This window comes from Apteryx mantelli, chromosome 33 (genome assembly GCF_036417845.1).
Source record: "Apteryx mantelli isolate bAptMan1 chromosome 33, bAptMan1.hap1, whole genome shotgun sequence".
Classification (NCBI taxonomy): domain Eukaryota; kingdom Metazoa; phylum Chordata; class Aves; order Apterygiformes; family Apterygidae; genus Apteryx; species Apteryx mantelli.
Genome location: NC_090010.1, coordinates 3,416,716 through 3,431,674, shown reverse-complemented (window position 1 = coordinate 3,431,674; position 14,959 = coordinate 3,416,716). Strand labels below are relative to the sequence as shown.

At 69.6% G+C, this 14,959-nt stretch overlaps 3 protein-coding genes and 1 long non-coding RNA gene across 4 annotated transcripts; 2 read left to right on the top strand and 2 right to left on the bottom strand.

Annotated features, from left to right (window-relative positions):
- Positions 1-1,916: 1,916 nt before the first annotated feature.
- LOC136994828 (uncharacterized) lies at positions 1,917-4,500 on the bottom strand. The gene is made up of 2 exons (XR_010886679.1): positions 3,391-4,500; positions 1,917-2,757 (listed from the first exon to the last, which is right to left on the bottom strand). It is a non-coding gene; the product is annotated as an uncharacterized lncRNA (long non-coding RNA).
- Positions 4,501-4,734: 234 nt separating this feature from the next.
- BLOC1S1 (biogenesis of lysosomal organelles complex 1 subunit 1) lies at positions 4,735-6,513 on the top strand. The gene is made up of 4 exons (XM_067314006.1): positions 4,735-4,813; positions 5,196-5,268; positions 5,395-5,527; positions 6,142-6,513. Exons 1-4 carry the CDS (start codon positions 4,753-4,755, stop codon positions 6,250-6,252), a joined length of 378 nt encoding a protein of 125 aa, XP_067170107.1. The 5' UTR covers positions 4,735-4,752; the 3' UTR covers positions 6,253-6,513.
- A 1,727-nt stretch (positions 6,514-8,240) lies between these two features.
- On the top strand, positions 8,241-10,315 carry RDH5 (retinol dehydrogenase 5). The gene is made up of 4 exons (XM_067313993.1): positions 8,241-8,566; positions 9,403-9,661; positions 9,759-9,922; positions 10,068-10,315. Exons 1-4 carry the CDS (start codon positions 8,254-8,256, stop codon positions 10,289-10,291), a joined length of 960 nt encoding a protein of 319 aa, XP_067170094.1. The 5' UTR covers positions 8,241-8,253; the 3' UTR covers positions 10,292-10,315.
- Positions 10,316-10,913: 598 nt separating this feature from the next.
- On the bottom strand, positions 10,914-14,384 carry CD63 (CD63 molecule). The gene is made up of 8 exons (XM_067313996.1): positions 14,292-14,384; positions 14,015-14,088; positions 12,018-12,206; positions 11,857-11,931; positions 11,657-11,752; positions 11,416-11,559; positions 11,246-11,329; positions 10,914-11,154 (listed from the first exon to the last, which is right to left on the bottom strand). The coding sequence occupies exons 2-8, from the start codon at positions 14,078-14,080 to the stop codon at positions 11,089-11,091; spliced, it is 720 nt and encodes a 239-aa protein (XP_067170097.1). The 5' UTR covers positions 14,081-14,088; positions 14,292-14,384; the 3' UTR covers positions 10,914-11,088.
- Positions 14,385-14,959: the final 575 nt, after the last annotated feature.

Sequence of the window (14,959 nt, the reverse complement as noted above, 5' to 3'; positions counted from 1 at the left end):
GGCAGAAGGCAGCGCTCCAAGCCGGGAGCCTTCCCAGGTGCTGATCAATCTGCAGAGCACTCGGGAGGCGTTTGCCGCCCCGGATTTCACCACGCTGCCCCGAGCCAGCCTTGCCGCAGCGACACCCCGATGCTTCACGGGGGCCGCTTGCTCCCGGGGCAGCTGCCCCGCTGCAGCCAGCGGCCGTCTTGGCCATCCCGAGTGCAAGCGCACGGAGCCCGCTGCGGCACGGCCGCGCTTCGGCCGCGGGGGCCAGCGGTGGCGGCACGGCCGGGCCCCGCGGGAGCAGCTCGAGCGCTGCCCTGTGCCCCAAACGGGAGCTCGGGGGGAAGGGAGAAACGGGGGCCGTCATATTTTCCAGCGCACCGGCTATTTTTAACCACTCTCCAAAGGCCTGCAAAGATATTTGTGAGCTGGCAAGGCCGCTCCGGCCGTGTGAATTAGCTCCAGCTCGGTGCTGGACGCGGGAGCGGGCGCTCGTCCCTCCGGCAGGCTCGTTCCCCGGCTTGCCGGACCCACGGGACGCCAGGGCTGCCGGCAGCCCCTTCCCGCCTGGCCCCCGTCCAGCCCTGCGCACGGCTCGCCTGCCCTTTCCCCTTCCGCCATCCAGGATCCTCTTTAACATCCCCGCTGACGTGGGAAAGGGACGAGGGGAACGCGGGAACGGACCCATTCCAGCCCCGTCCCGCGGGGCCAGGCCTGGAGGGGCTGCCGTTAACCCCCACCGTGCCTCACCTGCCCCCCCTCGTGCAGAAACAGGGGCGAGCCGAGCCGAGCCGAGCACCGAGCTCGGAGCCCAGAATTCCCCTTCGGCCTCTCCTCTTTCAGCAATAGCCGTAAATTGCCTGTCTGACGAGGGGGGATGGCATCACCGGAGCATCAGGCCGGTATAAATAGAAAAGGAGGTGGTTGCGGTCGGGAAACGAGATGACGGGGCAGTCTAAATTAAAACGTGACCCAGGCCAGCGGTGCGGGTCCTTGGCGCAGAGGGGACCCCGCCAATCTGCCCCATCTAACGGAGGTGCCAGCGCAGGGACGCGAGCAGGGCGAGCGGGGGACACGAGGGCTCCCAGCGCACGTCTCCAGCGGCGGAGAAGCGGGTCTCACCCTGCTCCTCCCCGGCACCAAGACCACGAGCTTCAAAATAAACATGCTTAGAGGTCCCCATCATTGCCTGGATCCTGAAACCTTAATGGGCGTCATATTCCTAAGCAAACCTACAAACTCACTTCGTTTTCCCTCAAGCACAACCCAAACTCGCTACAGCATCCCAGGGCTCCGGAGCTCAGGCCGCTGCACACGGACGCGCCTTGCTGCCAGCCCTGCCTTCTGCTCCGCGCTCCCATCTTTCTGCTCGGCGGCACTAAACAAATCATCGCCCTTCGCACGTGCTCAGCCGGGATGGACCGTTGGAGCAGCCACTGCCGCTTCCCAGCCAGGGAATTCATCCTGCTTCCCCACGCCAGGCTCAGTAACTTGTTTGGCTAACGTGCCTGAGAACGGCAGCTGGTCTGGATTAGGAATCATCAGAGATGGCAAATCCACTACTTCCTTGGAGGCTTGGCCCCCCCGTCAGCAATCTGCCTCGGGGTAGAGGCCCAGCGGGTAGGGGAATTCCAGCCCAAAAAAGCATTTTGTGAATGGAGAAGCAGACACCTCCCCACCTTCTGGTCCTTCCTGGCCTCCGCGCGCACTGGGAACGGCCACGTCCCTCCCCGGCACCAGCTGCCTTTCAGGATCCAGCAGTTGGATCTCGGCACAGCCGGCTTTGCCGCGCAGCGCGAGGCGCTGTGCAAGTGGGAGCCGCTGTTACCACCTCCAGATGAGCGGACAGTAGTGAGAGCGGGAGTGCGTGCGTGCATACGTGCTCGCTGATGCTCCTTGGAATCGCTACAGACTTTTGTTATACCCTCAGCGTTGTCTCATGAGAGTTTTATTTTCAATACAAGGGCCAACTTCCAAATGAGGCTTGGTTTCCAGAAGGGAACGCTTTCTCCAGGCCCGACTCACCCATCAGGACGTTGTTCCCGCAGGCTCAGGCATGAAACATGAGGGGGTTTTTTTCGGTTGGGATGAGGATGAAAAGGGAGGGGGAGGGTTGTCAAACAGCAACTCACACGTCATGAGAAAAGACTTTCTTGTTTAGAGGCTTCGCTTCACTCCAAGCCCTTTCTTGGATTTGAACCCTCAGCTCCTGGAAGCTGCAGCCTCGCCCCACTGGCTTCTGAATAGCTGAAGTCAGGGGGCAACACAGGGATGGGAGCAGAGCTCAGGACACGGAGGAGGAGGGAGAGGATCACCGCTCGCTTCCAAACAGACGGAGGGAGGGAGGGAGGGAGAGAAACACTCCCAAGAACTCCTCCAGGTCGCGAGAGCGGCCAAACCACTTCAGTGCCATTAGCTCCGTTAAGGGCTGAATCAACTCCAGGCTCCCACAGCCCCTCTGTGGAGCAGGAGAGGAGAGAGGGGACAGCGGAGGGCAGAGGAGCAGCCGTGCTCAGGAGCGGCTGCCGCGCACCGCCAGCCCTGTCCTGCAGCAGCAGCCAAGGTCAGATCGCAGCTCTCTCGTCAAAGACACGAGAGTGTCTTTGCTGTTAGACGCAGTTTCAGCAGCGGAAGCCGCGGCACAGCCCAGAGCGTGCAGAGAGCCAGAGACCACATCTCAGAGAGGTGTTAAGTCCCACGCACACCCCAAGGAGGTGTTAACTGTTACCAGCAAAGCTCCTTCACAGGCCCTTGACATTCACTGCTTCATTCCTGGGGAAGGAAGGGCAGGCACCGGGTCAGCGCGGTTCGGCCAGCAGGGCTTTGCACTGGAGCTCCTGCGGGTGGGAGAAGCTGCCACGAATTATCCCTCTGAACAACGAGACTCCCTAGCAACTTCTGAGAGCCCCGAGCGGTCAGCACCCCCCCGAAATACACCCACACCTCTCGCAAGCAGCAGCCGACCTCCACACACGCCAAGCCCCAGCGCAGGGAGGAGCAGAGCAGCTCCGCCGCACGCAGCCCCAGAGCACGCTCTGCCCCGCAGCACCCCCATTAACCCGGCACCTGCGTTAGCCGGCAACGAAAACACATTCCTCTGCCCTTCCCATGGCTGCATGGGCTTCTGCAGGCGAGGATTTGTTTGTGTAACTGGAGCAGGCTGATACTGGACAGGCGTGTGGGGAGTAAGCAGGGGTTATTTTTACCCATTCACTGGTTTATCTTTGGCCACATTTTATGCTCGAGTTCCTGCAACTGTAGCCAGAGTGCCTCCAGGTAACCAGCTCAGAGCACAGAGGCGATGGGATACCAGAAGAATGAGGAACTAAACCCACAGTGAGATTCCAGCTGGGATGCAAAGACCCCTTTGGAAGGGAGCTAAGAGCGACAACTTTTCTAGCTTACAACCGGTGGAATTGTCTCCTCTCTGTTCCTCCACCGATCGCCTGCTCCAGGTTGCGGCACGCACATCCCACTGCGTTTTGGTGGTGAGAGCACGATCCCTGCCAGAACTGCCCTGTAGAGAGCTCAGGAAGAAACAGTCAACACGGAGGCTGCAACAAGGCACCGCTTTGTGCCGTCTTCACCCAAAGTCCGTCGGAGTGACTCGAGCCCTGCCTGCCTTGCTAGTCCTGAGCCGGACAAGCACAGCCCCTACCCCCTGCTCTCTCAGCCTTTTCTGGGCCACACTTCTCACCTTCCTGATACTCCCTGCCCCCGGCCACTCCGAGGGGATGACAAGATCTTCCCTCTCCTCACCCTGCTCCATCACCGAGGCCAGCCGGCGCCTGTCCAACAGATCTGCCTCATTCCAGGTCTAAAGCTGATTAAACCCAGTGAGATCAGACACATCTAAGTATTTCTGCCAACTCACTCTTGTGTCACGACGCAGTGCTGGAGCGCTCTGCAGTCCAATTTAATTTCCATAGTGCACTTGGCTGGCTAACAGTCGCATCTTCAGCGCCTGGCGGGCTCTCCCCCCTCCTTTGCCACTTCATTTCTCCTGCCACCAGCGCCATCCATTACCCGAGCCGCCCATGCCTGACATTGAGAAGCCCTGCTCAGGGCGATTCCACATTACTTGCGCACAGGAGATTCGGACAAAACCTTGGTCCCACTACAGGGGGGAAGGCAGCGGAGAGCCCATGAATTCCTGTTCTCCTGCAGAGCGGGTTGGTCCAGTGGGCTGGGAAGTAAAACAGGATTTAGAAGACACGTCCTGAAGCCCTGCTGCAGAAATCACCCAGCCTCTCCCTGCCTCAGCTGCAACTCTACGTGGCCCTCACCTCCCAGGTGGGCTCCTATAGGTACCCACAGGCCCCCATGCCCTCAGCAAGCCCCTATAGCACCCACAAGCCCGGCTGGGCCCCTGCAGCACCCATACACCCCGCAGGCCTCCGTTCCCCCAGCTGAGCCCCTACAGTGCCCATAGGTCCCCACAGGCCCAGCTGGGTCCCTATAGCACCCACAGCCCCCCAACCAGGCTCCTATAGTGCTCACACCCCCAACCGGGCCCCCATTGCCCCCACAGACCCAACCAGTTCCCTGCAGTGCCCACAGGCCCCCAGACCCCTATAGCTCCCACAGGCCCCTATAGCCCCCACAGACCCCCAGCCAGGCCCCTACAGCCCCCTCGGAGCCCCGAGCCTTTCTGGCCCCCCCGGGCCCCCATAGCCGGGGCGGGGCGGGGGTCACGTGGGCGATCACGTGACGGCGGCGGTGGTGGTGGTGTTGCGGCGCGGCCCGGTGCCGGTGCCGGGTCCCGCCATGCTGTCGCGGCTGCTGAAGGAGCACCAGGCCCGGCAGAGCGAGCGGAAGGAGCTGCAAGGTGAGGCCCGGCCCAGCCGCTACCACCCGCCGCCCCACGGCCCGGCCGCCGCCATGGAGAGCGGCTCCCCTCGGGCAGCTCCCGCCTCCCCCCCCGGCGCAGCGAGGGTCCTATTGGTGGAGAGAGCTGTCACTCAAAGGAGGGCCGCTCGGACGGGGGGATCCTATTGGTCCAGAAAACTGTCAGTCAGGGGAGGGGGTGGGAAGGGCCCGCTCCGCTCCCGGGAGGGGCGGGGTGGGGGATCTGCCAGAGCGCTGTGCCGTGACGTCACTGCCCAGCACGCGGACGTCATGCGGCACCCTAGTGACGTCAGTCGTCCCCCCCCTTTGGATGCGGGGCGCCGGGCGAGTTCGGGCCTCACGGGCTCCTGGTCTCCCCGCAGAGCGGAGGCGCAAGGAGGCCATCGCCGCCGCCACCTGCCTGACCGAGGCCCTGGTGGATCACCTCAACGTCGGGTGAGCGCGGCCCCCGCCAACGCTGCCTCCTCCAGCCTGGGAGCTTCCCCGCGCGGAGGCTCTGGCGGCCCCCCCCCCCACCCCAGCCCCCCTCTCACCCCCCCCCACCCCGCCGTCTCCTCCCAGGGTGGCGCAGGCCTACGTGAACCAGAGGAAGCTGGACCACGAGGTGAAGACGCTGCAGATCCAGGCCGCGCAGTTCGCCAAGCAGACGGGCCAGTGGATCACCATGGTGGAGAACTTCAACCAGGCGCTGAAGGTCGGTGCCTCCGCCACGGCTGCCGGGACCAGCGCCAAGCAGGGCCGGGGAGGGGGGGGGTTAATCCACGCACTCAGGCCCAGGAGGGGAGCGGGGGGCCCCCCACGAGGTGCCCGCACACGTGCTGGGGTCTCCCCCACGCCGCAGCGTCCAGTCAGGCGCTACCCAGGGTTATTTCCCTCCCGGCCGTGGAGGCTCCGGCGCAGAGAATCGGCCTATTCAGCCAGGTTTGTCGCAGCCCTCAAAGCCGCCTTTGTGACGCCCGCGGGGACGGCGGCTCCACTGGAAATCCCCTGCGTCACCCGTGCCCACCTGGCGCCAGGGGACTGGGCCACGTCTGTGCCCGCCCCGGCCTGCTGCTCGCCTCCCCACGGCGCCGGCGCCGGGGGCAGTGAGCCCTGCGTGGGGTGGGCTGCGTCCCCCGGCCCCGTCGCTCGCCGCTCGAGCGGGCCGGGAGCGCCATCTGCCAGCAAGCTGCTGCAGGGTCTCCCCACGGCGTCCCGGCCAGCCCCACGGCGTCCCAGGGCTCTGGCTGCTGGAGGCAAACCGAGGCAGGGCCGGACTCCCCCCACGCCATCCTGCTGGCAGCTCCCTGACAGCTCCTGTCCTTGCAGGAGATCGGCGACGTGGAGAACTGGGCCCGCAGCATCGAGATGGACATGCGGACCATCGCCACCGCCCTGGAGTACGTGTACAAGGGGCAGCTGCAGCCGTCCTGCTCCTGAGCCGCGGGGTCCGGCCGTGGCCGCCGCCTCCGCCGCCCCCGGAACTGCCCCCGCCGCCCTGCCCCGGCTCTGTTCCTGCCTGAAACACGGCCCCAGCCCGCGCGTCGCGCTCAGCCCAGCTGCAAAGCCGTGGCAGCTCTCAGGCGCGTCCCGGCCAGCGTCCACCCTGCCCCACCGTGGGGGCTCGCTGCCCCAGCGCCCCCGTGCCCTGAGGAACGGGGACCTGGCGGAGAACGGAATAAAGCCGAGTGGTTGAACCGAGCCGTGCGTGAAAGTGTCGCCAGCTGGGGAGGTGGGACAGGCGCGTGCCTGGCGTTGGGGCCCTGGCACGGCCCTCGGCTGCCCCCTCCTAAGCCCCCTCATCCTCTTTAACGCTTAACGCGGTCTCTGAGGCCTCTTTTTCTCCCAGACAAAGGGCCCCTTCTCGGCCAGGAGGGCTCTGATCCCCTTGCCCCCGCGCTTGGCACGCGGTCGGAGGAGAGCTCAGCACCAGCCTCCCCGAGCCCCAGCTCCAGCACGTTGCCCCCTGCCAGGGCCAGGGAGGGGGCCCAGGCGTCCTGGTCCTTGGCGTGCCTCGGGGGCTGCCCCATCTCCCCACTCTGGTCAGCGGCTCCCCCGTTTTGAGGGTTCCCCCCCCCCTTGTGCTGCCCTGATGAGGGAAGGGGCATCCCGGCACCCCCAGGCCCCCACCTCCTCCCCGCCGCGCCGGAGCGGCTCCCAGCGAGGGAATCAGGGCAGGCTCGGCTCACCGTGAACTTTGGCTGCCGGCTCGGCCCCGTGCGAGCGGCGCAGGGGGGAGGAGCGGCCGCGGCTCCCGGGCTCACACGGCTCCTGCCACCGCGGTCGGAGCAGCGTCCCGGAGCTCTCCACCCCCCCCTGGGGAAGGTACGTGGGGGCTCGGCGGGGGCTCGGGACGGGGTCTGCACCGCCCCCCGGGGCGCAGGCTGCGGCTGGTGTCTGCGGGGCACCGGGGCCCTGCTGCCCTGGGGTGAGATGAGTCTGCCAGGGCTCATGCACGCAGACAGGCCAGGCCGGAGGGGGCCAGGCAGCCCCATCCCCTGCCCTCGCCCAGCTCCGGGAGGCACCCGGTGTCCCCCTGTCCCCAGAGGGCAGGGATGCGGCTGGCTGCAGCCCCCCCCCCCCCCCAAGGCCCTGGCAGCGCCTGGGGCCTGCCCGGCTGCCCCATGGCTCAGGCGGCCCTGTGGGGCAGCTGGGCTGGGGGGCAGCATCTGCTGGGAGCAATGGGGGGGGGGGCCCTGGCCTGGCTTTGCCCCCAGAGAGGTGCCAGAGGTGCAGGGTGGGGGTCAACCCCCCCCCCCCCCGGGGTCCCCAGCTGGCACCCCACAAGCAGGGCTCCAGGATGGGGCCTCACTTGGGGTGGGGGAGCAGTGGGATGCGGGGCAGCTGGGTTTGGGGGGGGGGGCCAGAAGCAGCAGTGACGGTCACGTCCCCAGGCAGGTAGGAAGCACAGGACACCTAGGTGCACCCCCAGCTCCGGGTGGGCAGGAGGCGGGGGGGGGGAGTTAATCGGGGCTGGAGCAGCTGGGACCCCCCCCCCCCCAAACACACACACTCCCCTTCTCGCACGCCCCACGGCGCAGGGGCCGCCCCGAGCCCCCACTCGGCCCCCGCCAGCCCCGGTTCCTGGCCAAGCACTGACGCGCTGAGCCTGGCTAATCCCCGCGGGCGTACGCCGCGCGGACACCCTTGCCCCAGCGTGGAGGTTGGTGGGACACGCATCTGCGGCAGGTGGGGGCTCATCCCCCCCCCCAACCTTTTTCCACCCCACCCTCTTGTTGGGGGGGTGGGGCACGGTGTGGGGCAGAGCAGGACGCCTGCCTCGGGGAGGGTTCACAGCCACCTGGGAGAGGAAAAGGGGGCGGCAAGTTCGACACCTGGCTGGGGGTGCAAAGGTTGGACCTGGTTGGGGGGGGGGGGGTTGCACAGCCCAGGACGCCTGGGCCCCTTTCCCCCCGCCCCCCCCCCCGACAGGCCCCCGCCATGTGGCTGTACCTGGTGCTGGCGGCGCTGGCCTGGGCGCTGGGCTGGCTGGTGCGGGACCGGCGGACCCTGCCGTGCGTCGCGGGCAAGCACGTCTTCATCACGGGCTGCGACAGCGGCTTCGGCAACCTGCTGGCCCGGCGCCTCGACCGGGGGGGCTTCCGGGTGCTGGCGGGCTGCCTCACCCCCAAAGGGGCCGAGGAGCTGCGGCGCGCCTGCTCCGGCCGCCTGCGCACCGCGCTGCTCGACGTCACCTGCCCCGAGAGCGTCCGGCGGGCCGTGGCCTGGGTGCGCGCCGAGGTGGGCGAGCAAGGTGAGCGGGGCGCGACGGGGCCCCCGGAGGGGCTGTGGGGCCCGATGGGGGGTACGGGGTGGGGGGTCCCAGGAGAGGAGCTATAGGGCAGGGCAGGGCGTCCCACCAGGAGATGCTATGGAGCAGGACAGGGGTCCCAGGAGAGGTGCTATGGGGCAGGATGGGGGGGGGGGTCCAATCAGGGTACGGTATGGGGTGGAATTGGGTGTCCCAGGAGAGATGCTATGGGGCAGGATGGGGGGGGGTCCAATCAGGGTATGGTATGGGGTGGAATTGGGTGTCCCAGGAGAGGTGCTATGGGGCAGGATGGGGGGGGGGGGTCCAACCAGGGTATGGTATGGGGCAGGATTGGGTGTCCCAGGGGAGGTGCTATGGGGTGGGATGGGGGGGGGATCCCACTGGGGGAGTGCTATGGAGCACGATGGGGAGGGATGGGGGTCTCAGAACACATGCTATGGGGGAGGATGGGGAGGTCTCAGGAGTGGTGCTGTGGGGCAGGAGCAGGGTCCCGCCAGGACACACAATGGGGCAGGAGCGGGGCATCAGGAGAGGTGCTGTGGGGCAGGATTGGAGGCGGGGGGGTGTCCCACCAGGGGGGATGCTATGGGGCAGGACTGGCTCTTAGGACACACACTATGGGGCAGGCGTAGGGCATCAGGAGAGGTAGATTTGGGGCAGGAAGGGAGCAGCAGGAGAGGTGCTATTGGGGGGGGGGGGGTAGGACCCGCCGGGTCCCAGGAGCAGCGCGATGGGGCAGGAGCAGGGTCCCGCCAGGGCCCGCTATGGGGCAGGCGAGGGGCGCGGGGAGCGGCGCCGGGACCCCGCGGGCTCCGCAGGGCTCTTCGGGCTGGTGAACAACGCGGGGGTGGCGCACCCCATGGGCCCCACGGAGTGGATGGCGGCGGAGGACTACCGCCGGGTGCTGGCCGTCAACGCGCTGGGCGCCGTCGAGGTGACGCTGGGGCTGCTGCCGCTGCTGAAGCGGGCGCGGGGCCGGGTGGTGAACACCTCCAGCGCGCTGGGCCGCCTCGCCGCCGCCGGCGGCGGCTACTGCCTCTCTAAGTACTGCGTGGAAGCCTTCTCCGACAGCCTCAGGTGGGGGTCCCGGACCTCCCCCCCACAACCATGCACCCCCCCCCCTGCATGTGCCCACCCCCCCCCCCCGGCCACTGACGGCCGTGCCCGCCCGCAGGCGCGACATGTACCACTTCGGGGTGACGGTGAGCATCGTGGAGCCCGGCTTCTTCCGGACGGCGCTCACCGACCTGGAGAGCATCGAGGCGTCGCTGCGCCGCTGCTGGGACCGGCTGCCCCCCGAGACGCGGCTCAGCTACGGCGACGACTTCTTCGCCAAGTGTGAGTGGCGGGGCGGCCCCCCCCCCCGCCCCGAAGCCCTCGGGGGCAGCAGCGAGCGTGCGCCGCCGTGCCGTGCCTCAGTTTCCCCATGCAGAAGCGGGGTCTGCTGACACCCCCCCCCCTTAACTTTGCACCCCCCCCCCAGACCTCGAGGTGCAGCGGCGCGTCATGACGGCGCTGTGCGACGCCGACCTGGGCAAGGTGGCCTGGTGCATGGAGCACGCGCTGCGGGCCCGGCACCCGCGCAGCCGCTACAGCGCCGGCTGGGACGCCAAGCTGCTCTGGCTGCCCGCCTCCTACCTGCCCGCCCGCCTCGTCGACTGCGCCCTGGCCGCCCTCCTGCCCAAGCCGGCCCAGCGGGCCCGCTAGCCGCCCCCCCCCCCCCCCAATAAACCGCTCGCCCCCGTCCCGCATGCTGTGCAAAGCTCCTTGTGCCCGGGCCCCCCCCTCCCCTGCACCGCGCATGGCCCCTCCTGGGCTGCAGCGGGACCCCAGACCCACACGTCCAGCCCCGAGGGTCCTGCCATGGGGGGGGGGGGGGGGGCCGGTGGGACGGGCTGCTTCCAGCTCCATCGCCCACCTGGGGGCTGGATCCAGCTGAGCCGGGAGCTGGGGGGGGGGGGGGAACACCACCATCACGGCTCTTCTTACCCCCCCAGGACGGCCCGTTCCCAGCCACATCCTGTTTATGTGGCCGGGAGCCATAGCGGCACCTCTGTGTCCCCCCCCCCCCCCCCCCCCAAGCACCAGCCGGCCCGGGGAGGGGGCACACGGGGACGGGGGCGCCCAGCCCCTTCCCGCAGCAGGTTTGCACCACCGAGACGGGGCCGTTTGCAGCCCCCCCCCCCCCCAGCCCTGGGGCACCCGCAGGGTGGATGAAGTGGGAATGGCGGGGGGGGGGGGAGCCCCCAAATCCCTTAAGGAAACCCCACCCCAGCAGCCCCCGGGCGCGGGTCCAATCCAGCCCAGTGGGCCCAGGATGGATGCACAGTTCTAAGGAAGCTCTTTTATTTCCAAAAAATAACCCCCCAGGGGGTTCTCCAGGCCCCCCCCCCCCCACCGGCAGCCGGGGAGGGGGGGTCCGACAGCATCACCCCCTGGAGTAAGAAGAGCCTGGTGGGGGGGGACTAAGAAGAGCCGGGGGGGGCTGCGGCGCCCGCCGGGGGCTACATGACCTCGTAGCCGCTGCGGATGCCCTTCATGAGACAGCAGGCAAAGATGATGCCCAGGATCTGGAAAAGGCGGAGGGGGGGGCCGGGGTTAACGGCACGGTCCTGAGGGGGGGGGGGGTGCACGCAGCCCGTCCCCATCCCCGCGTCTCACCTCGAAGAAGGCGATGCCCAGCGCCACCGCGGCCACGATGAGGATGTTCTTCTTCATCCAGGCCTCGATGCCCAGGAGGCAGCCCTGGGGGGGGAGCACGGGGGGGGGGGGGTTCAGGGCCGGCCGGACCCCATGGCTGGGGGGGCGGAGGGGGGGGGGGGGAACCTCACCTTCTCGTAGATGGTGGCGGGGCTGGGGTGGACGTTGCAGGAGGCGGTGTTGACCCTGCAGCAGGACCGGGGCACCGTGTCGTTGCCCTTGAACGGCGCGACGTTGGCCCAGTCCGTGTAGTTGTCGACTCCGCAGCACTCGAACTGCCGGGGGGGAGGGAGCAGGGGGTCAGCGGGGCCGAGCCCCCCCCCCCGTCTCCGCCAGCCCCAGCCACCCCCCCCCCGGGGTCGCCGTACTCACGTCCCTCTGGAGCTCATCCACCGTCTCCCTCAAGGCCTTGTCCTCCTCGTACTTCTGCATGGCATTCCGCAGACCTTTCTCCAGGACCGAGCGGACCTGGGGGGACACCGGGAGGGAGGGGGGGGTCAGCGAGCAGCTGGGGGGGGGGGGGGACGTGTTACCTGGGCTCCCCCCGCACCCCCAACCCGTGCAGCCCCCACCTCGTCCTTGAAGACGTATCCAGCGATGGCCGCAGCGATCTCCACGAAGAAGATGAGGCTGAGCAGGACAGCGAACTGCGGGGGACACGCGGGCAGGGGTCAGGGCCGCCCGCCGGGACCCCCACCCCAACCCGACCCGACCCCCCCCCCGAGGCGCTCACCGTGGTCACCATGCAATAACTCTCCTTCCAGGCCCCGCAGCAGCCGAAGAAGGAGACGAAGAAGATGATGATGCCCACCACCACGATGGCGATGGGCGTGCTGGAAGCCGAGGCGCTGGTGATGACCAGCGCCTTGTTGAGGGCCACCTGGGCGTAGATGCCGATGGCGATGAGGGCCACGCCGCATACCTGGGGGGGGGGGGGACGACAGGGACACCGTGGGGCACGGCTGTGCACCCCATGGCACCCCAAAACCAACTGGAGGGGCACCATGACCAAGCGTCGCCCCAGGCTGCGGCTCCGGCAGCTCCCAAAGACGCCGGGGTTTGGTCCTGCCCCAAAACAGGGGGGGACCCCCTTGCTGGGGGGGGGGGGGGGGGGTGCAGCACTTGGGGGGCCGAGCTGTGGTGGGGACGTCCCCATGCGGGGACCCGGCCGTGGGAGGCAGCCGGGCGCCCAGCCCTGCAGGGCGGCTGCGCAGGAGCCACGTCGGCCACCGCTGCCGCTGTGAGCCGGGAATACCACTGCGATCCGGGAACGCCGCGAAGCCAGAGGCCTCGGAGAGGGGCTCCGGCACGGCACGGCACGACACGGCCGGGGGCAGCCGCGGTCCAGCCGGATCCCGGCGCTCCGGGGCTGGAGGAGGGTCAGACACGCTCCTTCCCGGCAGGCACCGACGGCCCCGCTTCCCCGGAGAGCCAGGACTCCTGGGTCCCTTCCCAGGCGGAGGAGGGAAGGGGCGGGGGGAGCCAGCGAAGGAGAGCGAGGCGGGGCGGCAGCCAGGACGCCTGGGTCCCTTCCCGGAGCTGGGACGCGAATGGATCCGTGCTGCCTTCCGCCCTCCGGATCTGCCCCGCGCCCGGCCCCGTCGCCCAGCCGGCCTCAGCTTCCCCCCCCGCCCGGGCTCCCGGTGCCGCCGGTGTGGGGCCGGCCGGGCCCGCGGGGTGGGAACGGCGGGGGGGGGGGGGGAGCCGGCACCCACCCCCTTTCCCACCCCCCCCCTCCCCGGCGGCGCTCGGGGCTGTTTGCTCGCCGAGCGTGGGTAAACACGGCCGCGCAAACGCTCCCGCTCGGCGGCTCCCGGCGAGCCTGGCACCGGCGCCCCCGGCGAGCCGCAGCGACCCCCGGCCCCCCCCGGCTGGCGGGAGGCCCAGGCCCCCCCCCGCCCGGGCCGAGGGCTCCGCCACGGCAGCCTCGAGAGGTGACTCAGCCCGGCAGGATCAGGGTGGGACCGGGACGAGTCATTCCCGGCCTCCGGCTTCCTCCACGTGGGGGGCGGCGGCGGCGGGGCTGCACCGGCCCCCCCCCCCTCCCCCGCCTGCCCCCGGCCCCCCGACCCGGCCGTTGGCCGCCCTCGTGCCTCTTTCTTAACCCCGACTTCCCCAAAATTACGTCCTGCCGCGGTGGTGCCCTGCCTGGGGGGTTGGGGGGGGGGGCACGGCCATCCCGCCACTCCGGCCCCGCTCCGGACACTGGGAGCGAGCAGGCCGAGGGCCCTGCCGGTCCCCCACCTCCCCAAGGGAGGGGGGGGCTTGGGCATCTCCAGGGTCCCCAGCGGTGACCCCACTGCTCGCTGCCCCCTCTCAGAGCTCTGCTTCCCACTCCTAGCCCCGGCCAGGGTGTGCCTGCCTCACCCCACCCAAGCACGTTACCCCTGGAACCTACTGATGGCACTGTAGGCCCATGAAGCTGCCAGGCACCCAGCCACTCTCAAGGTGGGCAAGCTCACTTCTCCCAACACCCTCCTTGGCCTCCGGGGCAGCGCCGGGCTCCCTCCCAGCGTGACCCCCCACCCCGGGAACCCCAACACGGGGCCTGCAGGGAGGTGCTGGGGGGATGTCAAAGGGGCAGCCGGGCAGGAGAAGGGGGTCCCGCAGGCGGTTGGGGGGGGGGCAATACGGAGCCTGCCGTGGGGCTGGGGGCAGGCTCAGGCCCCTGGCACGGGGCGGGGGGGGGGGGGGGGGCGGCCCGACGGCGCCCCTCGGGCCCAGACTTACCCAACAGATGAAATTGAAGACGAAAACCAGGAATTTCACACACTTCATGCCCCCCTCGATCGCCATGGCGAGTCCTGCGGGAACCGGCACCTCAGCCCCGGCCCCGGCCCCCCGACGGCCCCGGCCCCCCCCCCCCCCGCGGGCCCCCGGCCGGGCCACTCCCGCCCCGTCGGGGCGCAGCCTCGGGCCGCGGCCCCGTTCCCCATTTCCCGCTTCCCGCTCGGCCCCGTTCCCCGCTTCCCGTTCCCGGCCCCCGTTTCCCGGCCGCGGCGCTCACCGGCGCCGCTGCTCCGCCGCCCGCTCCGTTCGCTCCGCGATCATGTGACGGCGCCGCCGCGAGTCAACAGGAAACCCCGGCCCGGAGCCGCCCCGCCCCGGCACCGCCCCGGCCCCGGCCCCGGCCCCGGTACCGCTCCGGTGCGCTCTGCCCGCCGCCCCGACGGGTGCCGGAAGCGCCCCGGGCCCGCCGCCACGGCCCGGCCCGCGTGTCCCCCCCCCACCCCCCCCCCACGGGGCCCCATCCCGCCCCACATCTCCCCCCGACGGGGGCCCCGTCCCGCCCCATGGTGTCCCCCCTCGATGGGGCCCGTCCCAAGGTGTCCCCCCCACCCCGACGGGGGCCCCGTCTCATCCCATGGTGTCCCCCCCCCCCCCGATGGGGACCCCATCCCACCCCATGGTGGCCCCCTCAGTAGGGCCTGTCCCACCGTGTCCCCCCACCCCGATGGGGGCCCCGTCCCGCCCCATAGCGTCCCATCCCATAGCGTCCCACGCCATGGGGGCCCCATCCCGCCCCGTGTCCCCCCACCCTGATGGGGACCCCGTCCTGCCCGACATCCCTCCCCCTCGGTGGGGGTGCTGCGTCCCTGCCCCATGGCTTCCTCCACCCCGATGAGGCCCTGCAGCCTCCCCCCCCCCCAGCTGGGGTGATCCATCCCACCCCAT